Below are 22714 nucleotides of genomic sequence, written 5' to 3'. Positions count from 1 at the left end.
TGAGTTATGGAATTTTACAGCAAATTGAGTCTTTGAAAGATTATTACTATTATTATTATTATTATTAGGGCATCCTGTTGGCCGAGGCACTATAAGTCGGAAGGTCGCAGGTTCCGATGAGGCCATTGGACTTTCCACTTTACCTAATCCTCCTAGCCTCACTGTGGCCCTGGGGTATGCGCTGCCGCTAACAGAAATGAGTACCAGGAATCTTCCTGGGGGTAAAGGGCGGCCGACTGGCGCGTAAAGCTGACAGCCTCAACGCCATCTATGAGCCGATTGTCCAGAAAATGTGGGAGCCTCGACGTCTCACAACCCTATGGGTCTCCACAGCCTATTACAAGGATAGCTTCACCTAGCCTCACCGCCATCTGTGAACTGAGTGTCTAGAAAATGTGGGAGCCTCGACGTTTCACAACTCTATGGGCCTTTACGGCCTGTTACAGGGATAGCGTTACTTTTACCAATCTTGAACTTGGCTTCCGGGCCTCAGGCTGTGGAATGTGGGAGGGGGGCGTTAGGGGAGCAATATTTGCAGCTATAAATCTCAGTGTTCCCCTCGCCGCGTGTGTTACTGTACCGCGCTTGTAACACAGCCCTCTATAGCAAGAATAGGAGAAATTGTTTGTGCCAGTGCGCGGTTATTAGAGTAACTTTGGTGGCTGCAAGGTATCTCATGCAGTGGGGACGCGGTATTGATTGTGACGTGTCACTGCATAGCTTTGTGAGCGCACAGCACCAGTAAGTATATCCCTCATCCCCCCCCCCTCCCAAGTTTGAGTACGTCATAGGCTTGACATAGCGGCTCTTTACTCCCAGGAAGATTCTTGGTACTGATTTCTCTTAGAGGCTGAGTCGCCCCAGGGCCGTAGTGCGGCTGGGAGGATTAGGCAAATTAAAAAAAAATTATTCCTGAGATTATCGTTCGTTGCCTGCGCGTTTGTAACAGGACTGTGCTCGTCGACCTGTGATTCATGTAGCTGCTTTCATTGTGACCTTGAAAAAATGTTATAAAAATTCCTGATAGGAAATTGCTGCTCCAGAATCATGAAATCCGCTCAGTTTCTGTCTGTTTGGAATTTTTGTAGAATTACCAAAAGAAAGATCGAGTGAGGTCTGTGGATTTGCAATGAAGGTAGTTTTTTTGTGTGTGTGGGGGGGGGTGTCATTTAAGGTTGCTACCTTTATAGATAATGTATAGCGCCCCATGGTAAGTATGACGACGTGGACAAAATTCTGAAGAAATCCACGAAATACCTGAGTCAATACTGTCGTGGTTGAGGTTCTCACAGCGGTGGTTCTGTGATATAACGCCGTATAGTCCCTTGAAATTCAACCGACATTTCGGGTTAACATGTCACCTCCATCTTCAGGGTCAAAGAATAAGCCAAGCAAGGAACCAGCGTGAAACAGGAAGCAAGCAGGTGCCTCAGCTGAGATAGGAATTCACGTCCTCCAGAATAGTAGCTGACAGATCAACCGGAGTGTTGCAGCAGCCAGCAGCCTACACGCAGAGATGACATGCACTCTTGCAGTGCAGTTGTCGCGCTGGTGGCTGGCATCTTCGTCCGCAGATCCGTGGGCAGATCTGCCCCTGCCCGTCAGAGCATCTCCGTATTGATCCGTGAGCATAAAGGGCACGCGAGACGAGTACTTCGGTAAGAGTGAAAGGTTTCTGTTATGATGGTGTTTGGAAACAGTTGTCGTCTCTGTTTTCAGTATTGTCACGTGTATTAGTGGCTGTAGACGGGGTTTGGATTGGTAATCGGATTTATTTAACTCTTACATAATGTAACTCGCTAACTTACTCTACAGTTCACTAGAGCACGCACTAAGTCTTCTCTGTCTGCTGTCTCTTCACTAGTCGTTGTCTGGTAACGGCTTCAAAGCCTTAGTTTCCTCAGCTTCCGTGTTCACGCCCTTACTGTCCGGTGTGTCATGAAACAAGCCTGTCTCACAACTGACTAAACTCAAGTCAAAGTGAAAGTCACATTGCGATTGACGTTCAGTCAGTCTTGGTGTCGAGCCCAGTCTGGGGCTCATGACCGTGTATTTATTACTGTTTGGCAGTTACGGTCTTGTTATTATGGGGCACCCTCTCTGACGAGAGGACGGTTCTGTCATTTGTCAGAGTCACTGTCTGCAGTAGTAACTCATTTGTCATATGTAAAGGATATTTATATTTTACATGTTGAACATGTTAATAAATGTATATGCAATATATACAGGGCGTCTCTCAGCCCAGGCTCAGTACAGCAGATTATGCCCTATTTCTAGTAGCTACCGCTACAACGGCGTTCTAATCACTCGAACGGTCATATACTTGACCGCTGACTAAACTCTAAGACTTGTCCTGCTTATAACACTTCGACACGGATCGCATAGAAAGCACCGCATCCAACAGTTCTATTGTTGCGTCACGCAGCTGTCTCAGGGACCGCATAGTCCATTGTTGCTTGTTAGAAATCTGTTACGTAGTAGTGGGCGTTGTTTACAGATTCAATCCTCATCAAGGGGTGTACATACCACAACATTATCGATCTTGGGCCTCAGTACTTCTAAAGCAGGACGTTTCGGCAGGTAGCCTACTTCATTACATTGGCAGAGCGAGCCTCAAGCCTTGGTTTTGTTTCCTTCTTCAGGTAAAATATAGATTTGGAAATCCTACTGCGTCTCCTTCCCCTCCTTTTATTCATTGGGGGGTGGGGTGAAACGTGAGTTCACGTGGTATTGTAACAGCGCCGGGTGGAGCAATCTGCGGGATGACAGTTGGCAAGGGAAACCGAGGTACTCGGAGAATACCTATCCCATTATCACTTTGTCAACTACAGACCCCAAAAAAACTTGATGTGGGATCGAACGCTGGCCGCCGCGGTGGGAAACCGGCGATTAACCACTTGAGCTATAGCACGGTCTTTTCGGGATATTCGGTGTTCCATCGGGGTTTCGAACCTATCACATCCCAAATAGAAGTCAGAAGCGTTACTGCTTGGGCCATCTTGCTTGGTATTGGGCTCCATGACATAGGCTGTTTCGATACCTGCGTATGATTCCTTCTTCAGATGGCAGAATAAAGCGAGGGTTTCTGATAATAGTCAAAAGAAGAATGTGTAGATGGTGTGGGAGGGACTGTACACGCTAAGACGCAGTTGTTGATTGCTGTACAGTTTGGCGTATCTGTGTAAGCCGGACCCGCCGCAGGCAGTTTGCACTGTAACAGGGATGGGCAGCTGCAGTCCGTCCGTGTCCGCAGGATCGCCCAGCAGATCATTCGCCTCCCATGGATCTGAGTGACTTCCTTAACCTAACCATATCCACACTTCACCAACTTCGTTCTGTCCTGATGACGGAGACAGCATGCTCCTCCGAAATCTTCATATCCAACCACAGTATTATACAATATGACAACCCAAAAGTCTACAGTCCACAATAACATGGAAGTTCTTGCTCTCCAAGTATTACTCGAAAAGCGTTTGTATGAAATTCAGACTATTACATTGTACAGGGTGATCCATTCGAAGGCTGCCTCGAATTAGTAATTATAAATGACGCCTTAATTTCCCGATGAAAACAGAAGTTGACGAGTGCATACCATAGTAGATGTGGGAGATAATTTGGGTTACAGATGTTAAAATTGGTTTCCCTTCGCCAGGATCATCCATGTTCTCTGAATGTTGCAGCCAGCATTGCAGTAGGGATTGCATCGATTGGAAATAGCTCGAACAGAGCAAGCCTGCGCCGGGTCATTGTTACAAATAGTTTCGTGTATGTCGGTAAATTATTGCGTGATGTATGTAAGTATTCGGTGACAGTTTCTAATGGATCACCCTGTATGATCGCCTTGAGTCAATGTGCTATCACGTCTGCGAATGTAAATCCTTGAGTTTGCTCCATTTGTGAGCGCGATGCTCATTCTCACAGCGATGACAGTGAGCATGTGACTCACCAAGAGGGACTTGGGGACAGAAGCTGCTAATTATAGCTTCCGGTACACAAGACAGGGACAAAGGGGCGGAGCGAAGGGGCGTCCTACCCGTGAAGAATAAGACGTAGTCAACAAAAGAAGATAGAAAAATTGGGGGAGGGGGAGGATGAGGTACGCCAGAATTGATTTGCAAGGGTGTTGGTGTGACAGGAAGAAATTGTGCTCACAACTTATGGTTAAACTGTTCGTATGTAGTCTCATTGTCATAGACTGAGGATAGAAGAGTATTTGTTTCAAAGTAATTTAAACTTCTTGTATTAATATTTGGTACAGTTCGTTATTTTTTCAGATTTTGGTATTTTTTTAATTGAACGGTATGGACAGATGCTTGCCTCCATCCCCTCCTCCCCCCATCGGCACAGATAGTGGTTCTCATGTTACCACAACAGAGCTTTGGCTGTTCAGTAAGGATATGTATTTCTTTATTTCGTGTAGTTTTTGTTTATATTTTTAGTTCTTTTAAAAGTACCGTTTCGGCAGCCGGTTCTGTTTCCTTCATCAGGCGAGAAGATTAAGCAGGCGCTCCTTCATTGCCCCCAATTTTTTTTTTGTATTCGTGGGGTTGTGTGAGATTGAGTCAACTGTAACGTTGAATCTCTTCTCATTCTCAAACTATGAACAGTAGAGCTTACTGACATTTCGGAAGAATTACTGCGTCTGTCTTCAGGTTGGAAGAGTAGGCACTACGCCACGAAGGCATATGGGGGATTGGATGTATAGATCGACATTTTCTTGACCTAGGCACTAGCTGGAGGCGAGCGGTTAGCTTCACGCCCCCGTTGCTTTACCCCCGGGGAGAGTCCCTCCGTACACATTGGATAGGAGGTTGGGTGGACCCCAGAGCCGGTCTGGACGATTTGTAGAAGAGAAGATTCGTGACCCTACCAGGGCTCGAAGTACTATCCCTCAGTCGTCCAGCCCGTAGCCAGTTGCTACAGCGACTGGCTACCCCTGCTCCTGGCCGCGCCGTAGCTCAAGCGGTTAGTCGCTGGCTTCCCACCGCCGAGGTCCTGGTTTGGTCAAGTGGGATTTGTGGTGGACAAAGTGGCGCTGGGGCAGGTTTTCTCCGAGTACTTCGGTTTCCCCTGCCAATCTTCATCCCACCAATTGCTCCACAATCACCCTCACCTATCATCTGGGGCTGGTACAATAGACCAGAAGTGGCCGCAGTACAAGGGACTTAGCCCCACCTAACTAATAATAAAAAGAAATACTCCCGCTCCTGGGAGAGAAGGCAAAGCAAGCTCTGTACGTTGCTGCGATTATTGCATAGTGACCGTACGCATGCGCAGCACACGGATTCAGGTTTCGGAGTACCGCCACAGACTGCGGGTAATGAAGCCCCCCACGGTGCTGTGAGGGGGGAGGCGCCCCACAGTCTGTCTGCTCCTCTTCCAATAACAAATTAAAAGTCCTCAAGTGGGGTGCGATATGAAGGGATGAGAAGGAAGCCAGGAAGTCTGATCAATTCGATTTACAAGGGGTGAAATGCGTTGAGATGAGGGTGAATTGAGACGAATACCGATAGGGTGTGAACACGGTGACTGATGATGGAGCTCGTTGAGGGGTTGTTCCAACTCGTTTCTTAACTAAGTTTTTAAATGAAAGTTGCTTTATTCGAGGGTGAAACCTTCCAGAGAATAATTTGCTGCTGTTGGAATTCATCTATACTAGCTCACTTCAATGCTGCGCCCGTTGTCTCTTGTGTCCGTGCTGTTTATAATGCAACGTAACGAGTAGTTCGCGGCTAGAATGAAGTCATCGTGGGAAAAGGGCATGTGAAGTTTTAAATCTGAGATCGAGGGGTAGCTTCAATATGAGGCCAAGGGGTGCGTGAAGTTTCACTCTGAGGGCTAGGGTTGCGTGAAGTTTTAGTCTGAGGCTAGGGTTACGTGAAGTTTTAGTCTGAGGGCTAGGGTTGCGTGAAGTTTTAGTCTGAGGGCTAGGGTTGCGTGAAGTTTTAGTCTGAGGGCTAGGGTTACGTGAAGTTTTAGTCTGAGGGCTAGGGTTGCGTGAAGTTTTAGTCTGAGGGCTAGGGTTACGTGAAGTTTTAGTCTGAAGTCTAGGGTTGTATGAAGTTTCACTGTGAGGGCTGGGATTGCGTGAAGTTTTTCTCTGCGGAGGAGGTTTGCGTGAAGTTCTACTCCGAGGCCGATGGTTGCGTGATTGTGGCTGTGATTCCATGGTTCTCGTCATTAACTCCAGACGAATGTCATTATACTACCCTGAGGAAGGCCGTGACTGCTTCTCCGTGTCCCGTGTTTTCCAGCTTATTATACATGATTATCCTTGTGCGACTTATTCGACACTAAATAACGTTAATAGTTGGTACTGTGTCGTTGAATAACATGCAGGTAACCAGGACACAGCGTCTGTCCAAGGTTGACATGCAGGCCGTCACCTTGACCCTGGGTAGGTGAAAGATGTCTCTCCTTGGTGCTTCGATCGATAGCCCCGGGCAAAGTGCCCGTGGAGTTGCGGAGTCAGGGTGCCCCCAGAGCCTTGCCGGACTCAGCAGGAAACATATCTGAGGGAGCCTCATACTCTGTACAGGAAACCTTACGGAAGAAAAGTCCAGTCTCTTCAACCATGTCTGCGGTATGAACCTCCCAGGTGACGTCTTCAATACGTTGGAGAATTCAGTACCAACATTCACGAAATTATTAGCATGTATTATTGAGGCGTGGGTAACGCATTCTCAAAGGCGTATTGGATTATAACTGTAAGGTAAAAGGTAACTTTCAAAGTATGCGGTCCGTTGTGTGTCTTAACGTTCTTTCAAATGGGGCAGTCGGCACTACAGTAACAATCAAATTAAAAAGTTATCCCTGTAACAGGCCGTGGGGGTCCATAGGGTTCTGAGACGTCGAGGCTCCCACATTTTCTAGACAGTCGGCTCACAGATGGCGGTGAGTTTAAGTAAAACTGTCCCTGTACAGACCGTGGAGGCCCATAAGGTTGTGAGTCGTCGAGATTCCCGCATTTTCTAGACAATCGGCTCACAGATGGCGCTGAGGTTGTCAGCCCTACACGCCGGCCGTACTTTTACCCCCAGGAAGATTCCTGGTACTCATTTCTGTTAGAAGCTGAGCCGACCCCAGGGCCATAGTGCGGCTGGAAGGATTAGCCCAATTGAAAAAAAAAACCTCATCGGGACTTGAACCCGCGACCTTCCGGCTTGCAGCATAGTGCCTCAACCAACAGCGTTACTGCTTGCCCCAACAGTAATATTCAGTCAGACAAAATACATTTATCGTATCAACATTTGTTGATAGAAATAAACATGTTGTTGTGTGAAAGTAGGTACAAAGGCAAAGCTGTGCCTGTGGTTATCTAATTAAGCACTACACCACGAAGACGTATGGGGGAGTGGAGGTATAGATCCATATTTTCTTAACCTCGGCACTAGTTGGAGGTGAGTGGTCTGCTTCACGCCCCGGCTGCTTTACCCGCGAGGGAAGAATCCGCGGTACCCATTGGATAGGAGGATGGGTGGGCCATAGAGCCGTTCTGGACGACGTGGAGGAGAGAAAATTCTTCCTACCGGAACTCAAACTCTGACTCCTCAGTTATCCAGTCAGATTATAACCTTAGTGATGGGCAATTTATAGCTTTCGTGCTGGGAATAGAACGCAGTCTTTTGTATCCTTGTACCCTTAACATTGAAATTTGATTTTTCATGTCTGGAACACGTATGTGCGTTAGGTTTTGCTGTAAGCGAGAAAGAAGCAGAAAGTTCCGTCATTTTTACCGTGTTTTAGGCACAGTCGTAACCTCGCAAAATGCCTATTAAATTTGCACCGTCTGTCTTGTTTCCACACTTGAAACAGCTCGAGAACAACGGAGCGAAGTTTCATGAAATTGGGGTGGGGGGGGGGGGTTAAATGTCGCATTTTGGTTAAAGTCGGGCAGAAATAACGGACACACTTCATGAAAACGTGCATGAGTTTTTTGCACGCATGTTGACCGTAACTCACTATATATTTATCGGAAGGAGAAATATTTCAAACAAAGTTGTAAGGAAAAATGAAACATGCGTTTTATGTTCAGTACACACTCTCCTTCAGTCTAACGGATTTCGAGGTGCTGTAACTGTCTCTGGTCTAGTGGTCTGAGTACCTGGCTACAGATCCAGAGGTCCAGGTTCGATTCCTTGCGCTACCAGATTTTCTGATAAGTAGTGGGTCTGGAACGGAGTCCACTCAGCCTCGTGAGGATAATTGAGGAGCTATTTCAAGGATATAGCGGCTCCGGTCTAGAAAACAGAGATTAACGGCCGTGGGGATTCGTTGCGCTGACCACGCAACACCCTCTATCCGCTAAAGTGGCCCTAACTTCACCGACAAGATGCGGTCGCTCGATCGGTATAGTTCGCTTGCGGACTAAAACCATGGAGTTTGTTTTGTTTTGTAACTGAACATAATGTGCATAATGTAACGTGGATGGCCAAAGCGTTGCTAAGCAACGGATCGGTAAAGAAACCTCAAGAATAGAGAGACCGTTTCTATGGATCCGTGCCACGACCGTTGCTATGCAATGGTTCGGTAAACATGTTTCAACAATATAGGCTGTGTTTTCCGTGGGGTCCATGCAGAGGAGTTACCTTAAAAACGAACGGCGCTACGATTCAGTTCCGAGTTCTGAGTTCTCGATAGAAGATAGCCACGGGAATTTCGTCTACCTGTGAAGGCTTAAAATGTGATTTGAACGCCTCATTCATGTGTAATACTTGGACTGTGTGATTCAATGTGACTGTTATATTTCCTGCGTTTTAGTTGTACCAGGAGAGGACCAGTTTCTGTATAAATCAGCGATATTATAAATCAAGAGATATTGTAACCACGTTGCTAATAAAACCAATATTCCGAGCTAGAACCCGTCATTTTCGTCACGCGTACCACCCTACACGTGACAATGTGTTTGCTGTTCGACCATAGAGAGTTGTCTTCAGAACGTGCTCACGGATCACCAAACAAGCAACAGTGGTCATCCAAGCACACCAAAAAAATTGTCGAACTGGCAACAATGGTCTGTCAAAAAACTGTCGAACCAGCAACAATGGTCTGTCGAATTTACGCGAAGATCCGGAAGTCTCTTAGTAAAATTATGCCTAAATTTGTAGGTTTGCATTTGTATAACTGACTTCTGTGTGATTTCATTCATTCTCGGCCGTGTCAGACATGGTTCGGTCCGCCGGACTCGTTTCCAGTTGGGAACCGAAGCACGCAGCAGTCGGGGAAGGACAGGAGTCTCGCGACTGGCTGAAGGCCAGACTTTCTCGCGTCGCCAGATCTCCGTCGCTTCTGTGAAAACTAACGCAATTTCCCCAGACACCCTGACATTTTCATTAGGTGTACTTTTTTTTTCTTTTAAAGTGCAAAGGTGTATCGCTAATTATGCTTTACCTCGGGTTCGCCGAATAGCTTGGTCGTTGCAGTAAATGCCATCGAATTAAAACATGTTAAACGTGGCTTCTGTACTGCTGTCTCGTCTGTCCATACAACGAAGTGGTAACCGTGCTTCGAGCACTGGTTGCCTTGTCTTCGGGGATTGTACAGGTTCTTCTTATACAGTAGTCGGGATAGCTCAGTCGGTATAGCGACTGGCTACGGGTCGGAGTTTGAGTCCCGGTGGGGGCAAGAATTTTCTCTTCGCCACGTCGTCCAGACCGGTTCTGGGGCCCACCCAGCCTCCTATCCAATGGGTACCACGGGGATAAAGCGGCCGGAGCGTGAATCCGACCACTCACTTCCAGCTAGTGCCGAGGTCAAGAAAATGTGGGTCCATAAATCCAGTCCCCATACGCCTTCATGGCGTAGTGCTTAATTAGTTAAGCACAGGAACAACTCTATTACACGTGCTTGTTCTTTACCAATGAGAAGCATAGCTTTAATATTCAAGGACACTGCCATTTTGCTATGAAAACACGACTGATCAAGTGAAACAAACAGAAAGGACGATCTTAGTTGTAGCCCTTATACAGGGTGATTCATGTAATGCCTTAAGGCTTGGCTCTTGCTGGTTACACTGTTCCATTCTGATATAGATATCATATGTTCATCTGAAGTGTCGGAAAACTCATACCAGGAAACACGTAGTCGAACCTTGGAAGACAGTGCGATGTTTAGAAATTATAATAATAGAAGCGAATGTACCGCAAGTCAGTAACAAAACTTTCATATTCAAGGACACTACCATAACATGATAAAGAATTGAGAATTTTGTTTATCTGTGGTTCATACAGTGGATGTGGTACAGATGGAAGTGATCTTGCCATGTTTGAAGGTAAAATTCTGAAATTCCGAAGGAGGGACTGAGGAAAACCACTTTAAACCTCAGGATAATCGTCCCGACCACGATTTGAAGTACATGCCGGAAGCGACATTGCTTGAGCGCTCCGTCCATTCTGTGTAACCAGCACGCATACAACCAGTGTCATGCAGAATATACTGTGGGAGCTGGGCTAGCTCCGTCACTGGATTGACTAGAGACGACCCGGGCCATCGACTCCCTGGCAGGAGCAAGATCAGATATGGGACGTACGTACCCAGGGTTAAAGCGGTCGGGGTGTGAACCTGACCACTCATCTCCCATCAATTGCCGATGTTAGGAACGCGTGGAGATATACCTCCATTCTCCCATGTGTTTCTGGTACCGGATGAGGTGAAAAGTTCGTGTGAGGAGCTGTTTGTGAAGTGCTGGTGGGGGAACTTGCAGATAAGAGATTATCGTAGAACCCTTAGGCTGGGGCCACACGAGCGCACAAAATGCGTCCGTTGTAACGAACGTCGTGATGTCCGATGTAGAAATAAAGCGAATGCTACGCTTTCTTCTGGCTCCATTGCCAACAGAAAGCTACGCACCGCATTCTGCAACTGTGTGGTGTCCTCAGCAACGTCCGTCATAAAGTTCGTTCGTTGCAACGGACGTACTTTGTGCGCTCGTGTGGTCCCAGCCTAAGTGGGAGAAACATCTGTACGCCATTGCTTGCGTCTCCATAGCCGGGAAAAAAAAAAAAAAAAAAACAGGACGAATTCCAGAGGCCTCCTCTCCCCGTTAGCTCCATAAAGAAATGGGCAAGGCGACAGCATGTCGCCAGCGTGCGTAGTGTCACGTTTATAACGAGAAGTGACATAACAAGACAGGCTCTGTAACGAGGTGATATATTGAAATAACATTTAAATTATTTACATGAAATTATGAGGGTTTAGCTTCTGTAAATGGAGACAAGAGGGAACTAATACTGGAGTCCAACATTCGTTACAGGGCCTTAAGAATCAAGGCGTGAATAAGGTTTAACTTCTTTGTACTTCTTAGGGCTTTGAGGATGCTTCGATTTATTTATCATTAGTATCGAGCAGACTCTTTGAGAAGCTAATAGTTGATCAGATAGTCATGAAATTGCCCACTTTTCATGCGAAGTTAAAGCACAATGCAGCGTTCGCAAAGCAATTACACTTTGAGGTCGTTTATTATTCCGAAACAATACAGGTTAAAGGTAAAAGGTGAAGATGTCCCTGTGCTTAATTAATTAAGCACCGGGCCATGAAAACGTGCGGGAAAGTGGAGATAAGCTCCATCATTCTGGATCTCGGCNAGTCAGTCAGTCAATCAGTCAGTCAGTCAGTCAGTCGAGGGAGCCGCCCCCCCCCCCGGAAAGAGCCCTTTGGTTAGGAGGCTGATTGGGCCCCAGTTCCGCTCCAGATAATAATAATATCAGTACTTGAAGAATAACCAAGATACACTGAAACAAAAGACTGCTGGCTTGTTTGGAACTTACTGCAAAACTTATGTTCATGCAACATGTTTTTATTTTTGATGTAATGTTGTATCTTGTTGCACTGTATTCTTGCCAGGTATTCATTTCCATCTTCCATTCAACTTATACTAGAAGTTCTACAGGGGAGAGTCAGTAAACAGGTTAAATGGATGTAAAGCGTAACGTAAAACATGTCATATTTGTACCTGGAAAGAACATTTATTTCTCAAAATATCCTCCACCAACACTGATGCACTTGTCCCATTGCTTTACCACTTTGTAGAAACCTGCAGCATAGAAGTCTTTTGACTGTTCTCTTAGCCACTTTCCCACATCTGTTTCAACCTCGTTGTCATCAGCGAAAAGTTTGCCACCTAGTTGTGGCCTAGTTTAAGTGACAAACGTTCCCCTTCTTAAACAGGAAACATTTCTTTATGAATATCTTTGCATAGAGTATTTTTGTCCACAAAAAACGTGGAATGCTGGAACATGGAACGTCCACAGAACGCTGCTCTTGGGTAGTACACCCCTCAAGCACGGTTGCCATTTTGACTACTGAAACCAGCCTCTGAACATGTGCATGCACATCTGCAACCAAGACAGCCATGAAGTTGGACTGTGCTGCTACCTAGTGATAGACATAGAAAAACCTAGTATATTTATGAGAGCTGTTTTACTTCCATTTGTGACCTATTTACTGACTTTTCTTCATAAAATTCAGAATGTAATCTTTACTTTTTAAAAATCTTAGACGGATACCTAGAAAAAGAAAAGTACTTGACAGTGTGTCGTAGTGGCAACCAGGTAAAAGGTAAAGCTATCCTTGTAACATGCCATGGAGGTCCACAAGGTTGTGAGATGTCGAGGCTCCTACATTTTCTAGACACAGATGGCGGTGGGCTTGTCAGCTGTACACACTGGCCTCTCCTTTACCTCCCAGGAAGATTCTTGGTACTCATGTCTGTTAGTGGCTGAGTCGACCCCAGAGCCATGGTCGAGATTAAAGGAGGGATTAAAGTTGTGTAATTAAGGGGTTATATGCATAGAAGTTTACCGCAAAATGCTGATAAAGATGTCTGAAAAGAGTGTGATTTTTTTCCTTTTTCCACCCCACATTTTCTTTGTCTCTGCCTTCCATTACATTTGGCAGGCTTGTGAAGTTATACCGATGTAGTTTTTAACTGAAAATCCTGTTACTCTTACAGCTGCAGTTGCACAATGGAAGCATCGGTAACGAAGACCTCTCTGCAGCCTCAGTTCTTGCCAGACTTGGTGTGACAGTTGATGCTCATGGAGGTTTGGTGAGGGAGAGGCCAGCATCTCTTCTCAGTGGCAGAATTGGCATCAACAACAAAGAGAATGTCATGGATGAGCCCAAAGAAGAGGACGAAAAGAAGACAGCAGATGTATGTTGTGTTCGAATATTTTCATTGTCAATAGCACTGACATGTCTGATGTTGTAAGATTGTGTGGTCAGATATAATCAGCAGTATGGGATTTAAGATTTCATCTTTAATATTTTAAGTTATTTGAACTTACACATTTGTGTGATACCAGAGGCTCCACCTTGGGTGCTCGTAATGAGATCACAATATCCAGTATTTAAGGAAAAAATAATTTAAAGAATCTCATGTAAATAATCATTCATTAATTATCCTCATGAAGACGGTGATAGCTGAGAGCAGAGAGACTGTAATCAGCAGATCCGCTTGCCAGCAAAATTGGCACTGTTTGCAGGCAGCACATGTAGTGCTCAGGGCAGCGCAGTCGGTATAGCAACTAGCTACTGACTGGATGACTGAGGGGTCGGAGTTTGAGTCCCGGTGGTGTCAAGAATTTTCATTTCTCCTATTCTCCATGTTGTCCATCGGGGACACGGTAGCATGGTTGGTTGAGGCACTATGCTACAAGCCGGACAGTCACAGGCTCAAGTCCCGATGAGGTCATTGCATTTTTTTCAGTTGACCTAATCCTTCTAACTGCACTATGGGCCTGGAGTCGAGTCAGCCTCTAACATAAATGAGTAAATTGCTGGTAAAGGGCGGCCAGTGCGTAGGGCTGATAACCTTGCCGTCATCTATGAGCCGATTGGCTAGTGAACCGTGCAACGGTTCTTCTCTGCGGCTCACTAGAAAATGTGGGAACCTCAATATCTCCCAACCCCATGGGCCTCCACGGCCTGTTACAGGGATACCTTTACTATACTTACATGTCCAGACTGGCTCTGGAGCCCACCCAACCTTCTATCCAATGGATACCGGGGGCTCTTTCCGTGGGGCGTGAAGCTGACCACTCACCTCCAAGTAGTGCCGAGGTCAAGAAAATGTGGGAACCTCAATACCTCACTCCCCTATACGCTTTCATGGTGTAGTGCTTAGTTAAGTACAGGGACAACTTTACCTTATCTTACCTTTTACATGCAGTACTCTGGCAGCACACTGTGTTACCATAATCCCTCAGACAGCATCCACTGTTGGCCTGTGACCATGTCAACAGTTGGTACTGTGACAAAATCAAATTCGCACCCTCCCATATTTCCTATATCTAAGGAAGTAGAGGGAAATTTATGTTCATTTTAAACGTTCATACTGTCACGTGATAGAGTGACTGTAGAAGAGGTTTGGGTTGATAATCGGATTTGGTGGACATTCTTACAGCTTGTGACTACACTTTACATATCTCAGTCATCGTCTTTGCTGCATTGCTTGGTCATGGCTTCCAACAATGGATGTTCCTCTGCTTCTGGGTTCATGTCCTCGCATGATGACTGCCATCTCACACCAACCTCCTGTTTTTCTAACTACCGTCTCAGGACACTCTTGTAATGGCAGCCGACCCTCGTTATATAGCCTTGGCACGGACCGCACGGAAAACATCTGTTCAATTATCGCATATTCTATTGTTGCCGGCGAAACAACATGTCTACAGAGCTCTTCCCTAGCAATTGTTGTTGTACTGTCGCCTGTTTGGATGGCTATTACTTGGGGCTGGTTCTACATTTAACAGTATTCTAAGTTTATTTGCTGTTACATAACATCTCTTTAGTAGCCTAGGGCATATCCTGTGTTGTCAAGAAAAAATTAAGCCTAGGAGCTGTGCCCCTCTCTGATCTGTGGCAGAATGCTGTACTCCTGTTGGTAGAAACACAGTGCCATCCTGTGTTGGGAAGGGTTGGCCCCTACTAGACTCAGCCACCAAAGGACAGGCAGGGATCTGCATGAGTGTAAAGATGCACTGTTTGTTTCGCTTAACCTTAATCTATGTTTCTGATTGTCATAGTGGAAAAGCTTTATGTGTCATTGAACTACTATCCAATTGTCATTAAATTCAGTTTGACACTTCTTCATGGGCTTCTTTTCGTGTATGATAGGTGTTTAGTGCTGTCGTAATATGGCCCTCAAAATTATCGCTGCCTCTGCCTGTAAGAGCATGTACACAGGGCTTCCTTTATTTATTTTAGACTTTACAGTGGTTCAGTGTGGATGCCAATTCTGCTTTTTGGTCTTTGCCCTCTGTGGACATAGGACATGTTACCTATGTTTTGAAAGTACCTGTTGCCTCCAGGTTCCCAGATTAAGTAAAGCCTGGCTTGGCCTTCTCCTCTCTAACTCAGACATTTATTGAACTCTTTCCTTTCCATGTGGGGAGAGAAAGAAGATGAAAAGGAAGAAGGAAGGAAGAATAGGAAAGAGAAAATAATCTTCTACTACCTTTTGCTTGAATCATGGGTTTGCAGAAATATTTTTCCCACCTCTTCTCTGGATCAGTTGGTCTCAAAATTTTTTTTTATTGTTTCTTTTCATTAACTGCAGAGTGAAAAGTAAAGGTATCCTTGTAACAGACCGTGGAGGCCCATAGGGTTGTGAGATATTGAGGCTCCCACATTTTCTAGACAGTTGGCTCACAGATGGCGGTGAGGTTGTCAGCCTTACTCCTAGGAAGATTCCTGGCTCTCATTCCTGTTAGAGCCTGGGCCAACCCCAGGGCCATAGTGCAGCTGGAAGTATATTATGGAACAGTTTTCATCTCCTGTTCTCACGAACCACATGATTGTTTCCTGATGGTTAGTGTCCATCTCCCCTATTCACCCAATCATGGTTTTACCTCTGACATGCTGCCTAAGTAAAAGCTGCAGAAACTCCTCCCAAAGTGATTATCCCAGAAGATGACAACTTTAATTTTCGATGAAACATCAGATATGCATCAACATTCTTTGTGACCTGGTCCTGAAAGCTGAAGCCAAACAATAAGCCACACAGAGTAACAAATGTTCAGACAAGTGGAGGAAACATAAATACACAGCTGAATTCTAGGAAGATGCAATGGGCCCTGATCTCCTAGCCCAAATACAATGGAGCGGACTGGGGAGGAAAGGCGTGACATCTATCAAGAGTCATACACAAGTAGAAGTATCATACATGGAAAAGTGAGCTAAGGCTTCTGCAAAGACAAAGCTGTCATTGAACTTTCTACAACAGAAGCAACTTCTCTGTGGATTCTGAAAAACCTTTTTCTGCTGAATAAAGTATAGAAAACTAGAAATTCATTGAAGTACCTTTTATACCACACAAACTACATACATAAATTAGAGAGTCATCAAACTGCTTTTTATCAAAAATGGTAAGGTAAAGGTAAAGTTGTCCCTGTGCTTAATTACTTAAGTACCAAGCTATGAAGATGTATGGGGGAATGGAGGTGTAGTTCCACCATTCATGCCCACCTTGTTAGATGGAAGTGAGTGGTCAGTTTCATGCCTCTGCACTTTACCCTGGGGAAAGAGCGCCTAGGTACCCATTGTATAGGAGGGTGGGTGGGCCCAGAGCCGGTCTGAATGCTGTAGAGTAGAGAAAAATCTCTTGCCTCTGCCAGGAGTTGAACCCTGGCCATCCAGCCCATAGCTCATCGCAATGCTGAATTCTGTTAAATGTTGGCGGTGCCTGACCACTGTGGTGCTTGATGATGTACTGCCCCTGGAGGCATCGTTATATGATTTTATTATGGAGAGCCTGCACTGCGACAACAAGAACTTGTACTGAGGGACAGGCTGTCTGTACAAATGTTGTTTTACTCAGATGCAGGGAAAGTTGAGGTGTAGCTGGGGGAAACTATGAAATATTTGAAACATGCAGCAGTTATTGATTGTTTTTTACTTGTTTACTTCCATTTCTGGTTTGCATGTAATAAACTCAAAATCAGGTTTCTGGAAAATGGTTGGTCTGGTACTGAGATGTGGTAGTGAGTGTGTACAACAGAATGAACAAATATTTGTCTGTTTAAAGAAAAGTAGGTGATTCTAGGAAATTATAATGTGCTGAATTTCAGTCTGATCTTGATAATTTTGTATCACTCACCCTTTTTTAGGGAAACGTTCAAAATTTTACAACAAGCTCTAAAATACCCTGTTGGATATGATGTGGTGGTCTTTTGACCAGTTGGTGAACAAAACGACAATCTTCTGATGAGTCGCTGAGTGACATTTGGTACTTTATTAACCAACAACTGCACTTTTGTCACTCTCCAGCTGAATTTCTGTACAACATTATACATTTTTATATTTTTCAAAGAAATTACAAATATAATTTTCCAAAGAAAATGATTGGTGATCGAACACTTTGGTGATATTTTCATAATTTTCAGGTAGCAATACATTGACACTAATGAGATCAATGTTGTATGGTGTAATGAATACAGCAGTCCATTCCAGAAGTAATAGAAATATGAGTGTTGTTCAGATGAAACCTGTCTGTGATGCTTCTAGCAAATGCGCATCAGTAGTGGACTATGAGCAGTGGAACAGAATAGCTGCAATAGAGCAAATGGGAACAGTGTGACATGGTTAAATACTGGCTTTACAGGTGCAGAACTTATTCAAATGGGGCTAACAAACTGGCATCCAGTTCTGTATCTGAACAGGTTTCATTTGAACAACCATCATATGTATAGTTACAAGTAAAATGTGGTATTTCAATAGGTCTGTAGGACAAAGAATGATGAGGACAGCAATTCTTCAGAGGAGGATGGAGGCAGTGGAGGAGCAGTTGGAGACTCCAAGATGACAAGCAGTGGAACACAGACCCAACAAGTAGCAGAGTCCACGGAGCCCCCAAACCTTTCTGCTCTGTACCATGGGACATGGCCTGTTGAGAGGACGCTGTGGCACAGCGGTCCAAGCAGCATCGGTGGAACCAGCGGCAGCAAGAGTGTCACACAGGTAGCCTGCTTTGTCACCTTCAATTGTCTATGGAGTGTTCTTGTAAATGCATATGAGTTCTTTTAGAGATTAAATGTGTTGCATCTCATTTTGTTGGATCTGCCACTTTCCGTCAAGGAAGGGACTATACAGTTTGCTGTTATGACAGTTGGGAAAGAATGTAAAATAAAAACTTCACTAATTAATGAACTCCATTATTTCTCCTCCTCCTCCTCCTCCTCCCTTTGCTCCCACTTGGAGCATAGGGCATCCGTGAAATGCTTCGTTTCACTTCAGTTTCTTAATGCAAGACAGTCGGAGTCCTAACTCCTTGGATGAGGGATCAGCCTGTAACAAGGCTGCTACCTAACACAGAGTAAACACACATATCCATGCCTTGATTGGGATTTGAACCCATGATCCAGGTGCTTCAGTGGGCAAAGACATGCTCCATGGATAAGAGAAGCTAATAATGACAGTCAGGAAATCTCTAGAAGTTTATAGAACACAGACGTTCCTTACCATTCTGAGAAGAGCTGACTACTGGTCGCATTCCTGAGCCGGATGCATTCACTCCATACACTTGCATCATATTTTTAAGGCCCATTTAAAATGTTATCCCCCCATTTCTTAGTACATCCTTCAGGTGGTCTCTTGCTTTGATGTGTTCCTACCAAAATTTTGTTTGCATTTTCTTCTTTCCCATAGTTACTACATGCCCTTCTCATACTCCTTGTTTTTTTTTTAATTCTGATAATATTTGGGAGGTAGCACAGATGAAGAACTGCATAATGAGGAGCTTCATAACTTGTACTCTTCTCCAAGTATAATTAGAATTATCAAGTCAAGGATGATGCGGTGGGCAGTGCATGTAGCACGAATGGGGGAGACGAGGAGTGTGTATAGGATATTGGTGGGAAAGCCAAAAGGAAAGAGACCACTGGGAAGACCAAGGCGTAGGTGGGTGGACAATATTAAAATGGATCTTAGAGAGATAGGATGGGATGGTATGGATTGGATAGATCTGGCTCAGGCTAGGGACCAGTGGAGGGCTCTTGTGAACATGGTAATGAACCTTCGGGTTCCATAAAATGCTGGGAAATTCTTGAGTAGCTGCAGAATTGGCGGCTCCTCCAGAAGGGCTCAGCTCCATGAGTGAGTAAGTAAGTAAGTAAGTAAGTAAGTAAGTAATTAAGCACAGATGAAGCTGTTTATCATGGAGCTCCTGTTACTGTCTCCCATCAAATGTACTCCTGAGCACTCGCTTCTCAGTCACACTCAGTGTATTTCGAAAAATGTGTTAGACATGCTTGTTGATTTGTTGTAATCAATTTCCCCAGCCATTCCTGCCTTTTAATATTGGTACCAGATCAGAGATTTTATGTACAGTAAACCCTCACTAATCTGGATTAACTGCGGGGGAGAGGTCATCTGGAATAAGTGATAATCCAGATTAATGAAGCAAAGGGTGGCCCTAAGAGGCAAAAAAGGAAAAAGAACGTAGAAAACAAATAATTGAAAATTTGGTAATATAGGTAGTGCTGAAGAAAGTAAATAAGAAAAAAAAAATGTCACTGTAGAGCTTTTATTTGAAGAGTATAAAAAGACAATACATTTATTCATCGACAGAAGACTCAGAAGTTGTACATGTTTTTTAACATAATAATGCAGCTCTGAAGAAACTGTCTCACGTTTTGTCTGAACAGACAAGTGACTCATCTGCCTTCCTAATTGCCATGTGTCTTTTAAAATATGTACTTGACTGTGAACACCATTTTTCATTTTTTCATATTCTGATCTACATTACCTGACATTTGAATTAACTATAACTGGATTAGCGAAGGTTTACTGTGCAGACCAGATTACTTTTGCAAATTATATAAAATGTTTGAAAGTATAATGAGATGGAGTTTCTATGGTAAGTCTTGAGACACACATGTTCATTAAAATTGTGTCCTATAGTGTGAAAAGTGTATAAACTGCATCCCTTCAGTGAACAGAGGTGAAAAGACCCTGTATTAATATTAGTTCATTGAAAGGTACTGTTTTCTGTATGACAACAGGATGTGTCCAGTGTGATGAGTTTCACGTCAAGTATGGGCTTGCTGCCCGATGAGGTTGCAGCAACCCGCCGAACCTACAGCCAGCAACAGCTTGGAGCCAAAGTGGAGATGGTGTACAGCCTTTTGTCAATGCTTGGGACCCACGATCGTGAGGACATGAGCAGGACATTGTTGGCCATGAGTAGTTCACCAGACAGCTGTGTGGCCATGAGACAGTCTGGTAGGCATCAGCTTGCACAGGATAGAATGAGATGTCACATTCATGAGACCGTCACAACTTCCAGAGCAAAACTACTTAGTTGTACTGTTTTATGAACAACTGCATAGAGCTGAGTCCATCTGGGAAACTAATGAACAGGTGGTCAGTAAATTCGCCATCCCTTATGGAATATGATGAATGAGTTTTGTGTAAGATTTGAGGCTTTCACGGCGGTGACTATGAAGAAAGCAGTCTTCTGGGATTTGGCACCGTGTATATGTGGTGTTAACCGACGTTTCAGAGGAACGTATCGCCCCCATCTTCAGGGTAGAAGAAAAAGTATAAGAAATCTGCAAGCGACAACACCGTGANAAACGTCGGTTAACACCACATATACATGGTGCCAAATCCCAGAAGACTGCTTTCTTCATTGAGTTTTGTGTTCAGAAGAGCGCACCACCAGTCCCTAGATTGAGCCATGTGAAGCAAGGCTTTCCTTAACATCCCCTTAATTGAAGATACATGGATCTTCCTTTTCAAGATTATGATGATGTAGGCTGTGATGCCATGTGTGCAGGAGGATACCTCCATGTTCATAGTGAAAGAAAATTATGTAAAGTAGTTTCCGTTAGAGGATCTCAAATCTCTTTCATTTTATTATACACAAAATGTGTTGTATTATCTAAAGACTATCATGTTTGTTGTTTGAAAACATAAATGTTAAAATATACAGAACTATGATTTTTTCCCTGTTTTTTTTATGTGGGCTTAAATGCCACATTAAGGGATGGACAGAAATTGAGGATATTTGAGAGAGAGCAGGATGCTGAGGAAAATTTTTGGAGCTGAGAGGGATGACATAACAGGAAGCTTAAGAAAACTGTGTAATTAAGAACTCTGTAATTTGTAGATTCTGAAGGTTGTGACAAAGATGTATAATACTCAGAATTACTGGGTTTTTGGACTTTAATCCATTGTCCATTATTCTAAAGAGTAGAAAACATGATGTTTTGGAAACTGGATCTGTTTCTGTCCACAGGTGAGGGGGGAAGATATCTACTCAGTTGGGTCGCTTAGAAAGAGCTAACCTGATTGCGGTGTTTTTAGTCTCTAGAATACTGGATGATAAAAAGGTCTGAAAACCTGGAAAGACCTAACCACAATCAGGTTAGCTCTTTCTAAGGGACCCAACTGAGCAGTGTATTCTCCCCTCACCTGAAGATGGAAACAGATCCAGTTTCTGAAACATCGTATTTTCTAGTCTCTAGAATACCAGATGATGGAGAAAGTTAAAAAACCCAGTAATTCTGAGTCGGTAATTTGTATTCCTTGCCAGATATTATTTAGAAGGCTGAGGTGGGCAGGGCACTTAGTGTGTACTGGAGACAAGAGAAGTACTTAGTAAGTTCTGGTATGAATGCCTGAAGGATAGAGACCATTAGGAAGACATGGGCATAGATGGAAGATTAATATTATAATGGATCTTAGAGAAGTTGGATGGACGTGTGTGTTATGGATTTGTTTAGCTTGGGAAAGGAACCAGTGGCGAACTATTTGTGAACATGGTAGTGAACCATCAGATTCCATGCAATGTTGTGAATTTCTTGATTAGCTGAGCATCTCGTAGCTTCTCATGAAGGACTCATTTTCATGGAGTTAGTTGTATTACATTGTGAGAATGCAGCATGTTGAACTATTTGAAATTTGCACAGGTTCTAAGTGGTCATTTGTGCAATGTTATTTGGTGTTTGCCACATGTGTATTCTGTCCATAAATGTCAATGCATCCAGACATGTTATTTCTCCAATACAGTAAATCCTCGATAATCTGGATTAACCGGAGAGAGAGGTCATCCGGATTAAGTGATGATATGGATTAATGAAGAAAAACATAGCCCTAAAAGACCCCCCCCAAAAAAAAACAAATAAATGGAGAATTTAATAATATAGGTAGTTCTGAAGAAAATAAATAAATAAAAAATATCACTGTGGCAATTTCTTCCTCTGTTAGAAGTTGAAATTCAGGGTCTTCTACATCCAGCTCAAGCCAGTCTTGGATATTTTCTTGCTTGGTTTCAGTCTCTCTAGCTGCCCTCAACACAGTCTGAAAGTCCTCTTGTTCTGATTCCTCTTGCTCCTAATTCCATGTGTCTTTTAAAGTATGTACTCTACCGAGGCCAACTCAGCCTCTAACAGAAATGAGCAGCAGGAATCTTCCTTAGGGTAAAGAGCTGCCAATGTGTAAAGGCTGACAGCCTCATCACCACCTGTGAACTAACTGTCTACAAAATGTGGGAGCTTCAATGTCTCACAACCCTATCGGCCTCCATGGCCTGTGAACAGGGATAGCTTTACTTAACCTCATCGCCATCTATGAGTCGACTGTCTAGAAAATGTGGGAGCCTCAATGTCTCACAACCCTATGGGCCTCCACAGCCTGTTACTGGGATAGCTTTACTTAACCTCACCACCATCTATGAGCCGATTGTCTAGGAAATGTGGGAGCCTCAACTTCTCAC

The 22714-nt window shown here is 44.2% G+C and overlaps 1 protein-coding gene across 4 annotated transcripts in view; it reads left to right on the top strand.

The window, feature by feature from the left end:
- Nucleotides 1-22714, top strand: part of LOC111871273 — a 136690-nt gene that overhangs the window by 53814 nt on the left and 60162 nt on the right. For 3 of the 4 annotated variants that reach the window (XM_023864251.2, XM_033754184.1, XM_023864252.2), the window contains 3 exons: nt 12950-13150; nt 17716-17955; nt 19998-20217. In XM_023864251.2, the coding sequence (XP_023720019.1) occupies nt 12950-13150; nt 17716-17955; nt 19998-20217 (661 nt within the window). Of the gene's footprint in view, nt 1-10488; nt 10525-12949; nt 13151-17715; nt 17956-19997; nt 20218-22714 lie in introns of those variants that run through there. The other variant, XM_033754185.1, reaches the window with a different exon arrangement.

The sequence above is a fragment of the Cryptotermes secundus genome, unplaced genomic scaffold, assembly GCF_002891405.2.
Source record: "Cryptotermes secundus unplaced genomic scaffold, Csec_1.0 scaffold802, whole genome shotgun sequence".
Taxonomy (NCBI): domain Eukaryota; kingdom Metazoa; phylum Arthropoda; class Insecta; order Blattodea; family Kalotermitidae; genus Cryptotermes; species Cryptotermes secundus.
Note: the sequence above shows the minus strand (reverse complement) of the source record. Positions and strands in the feature narration are given on the sequence as shown.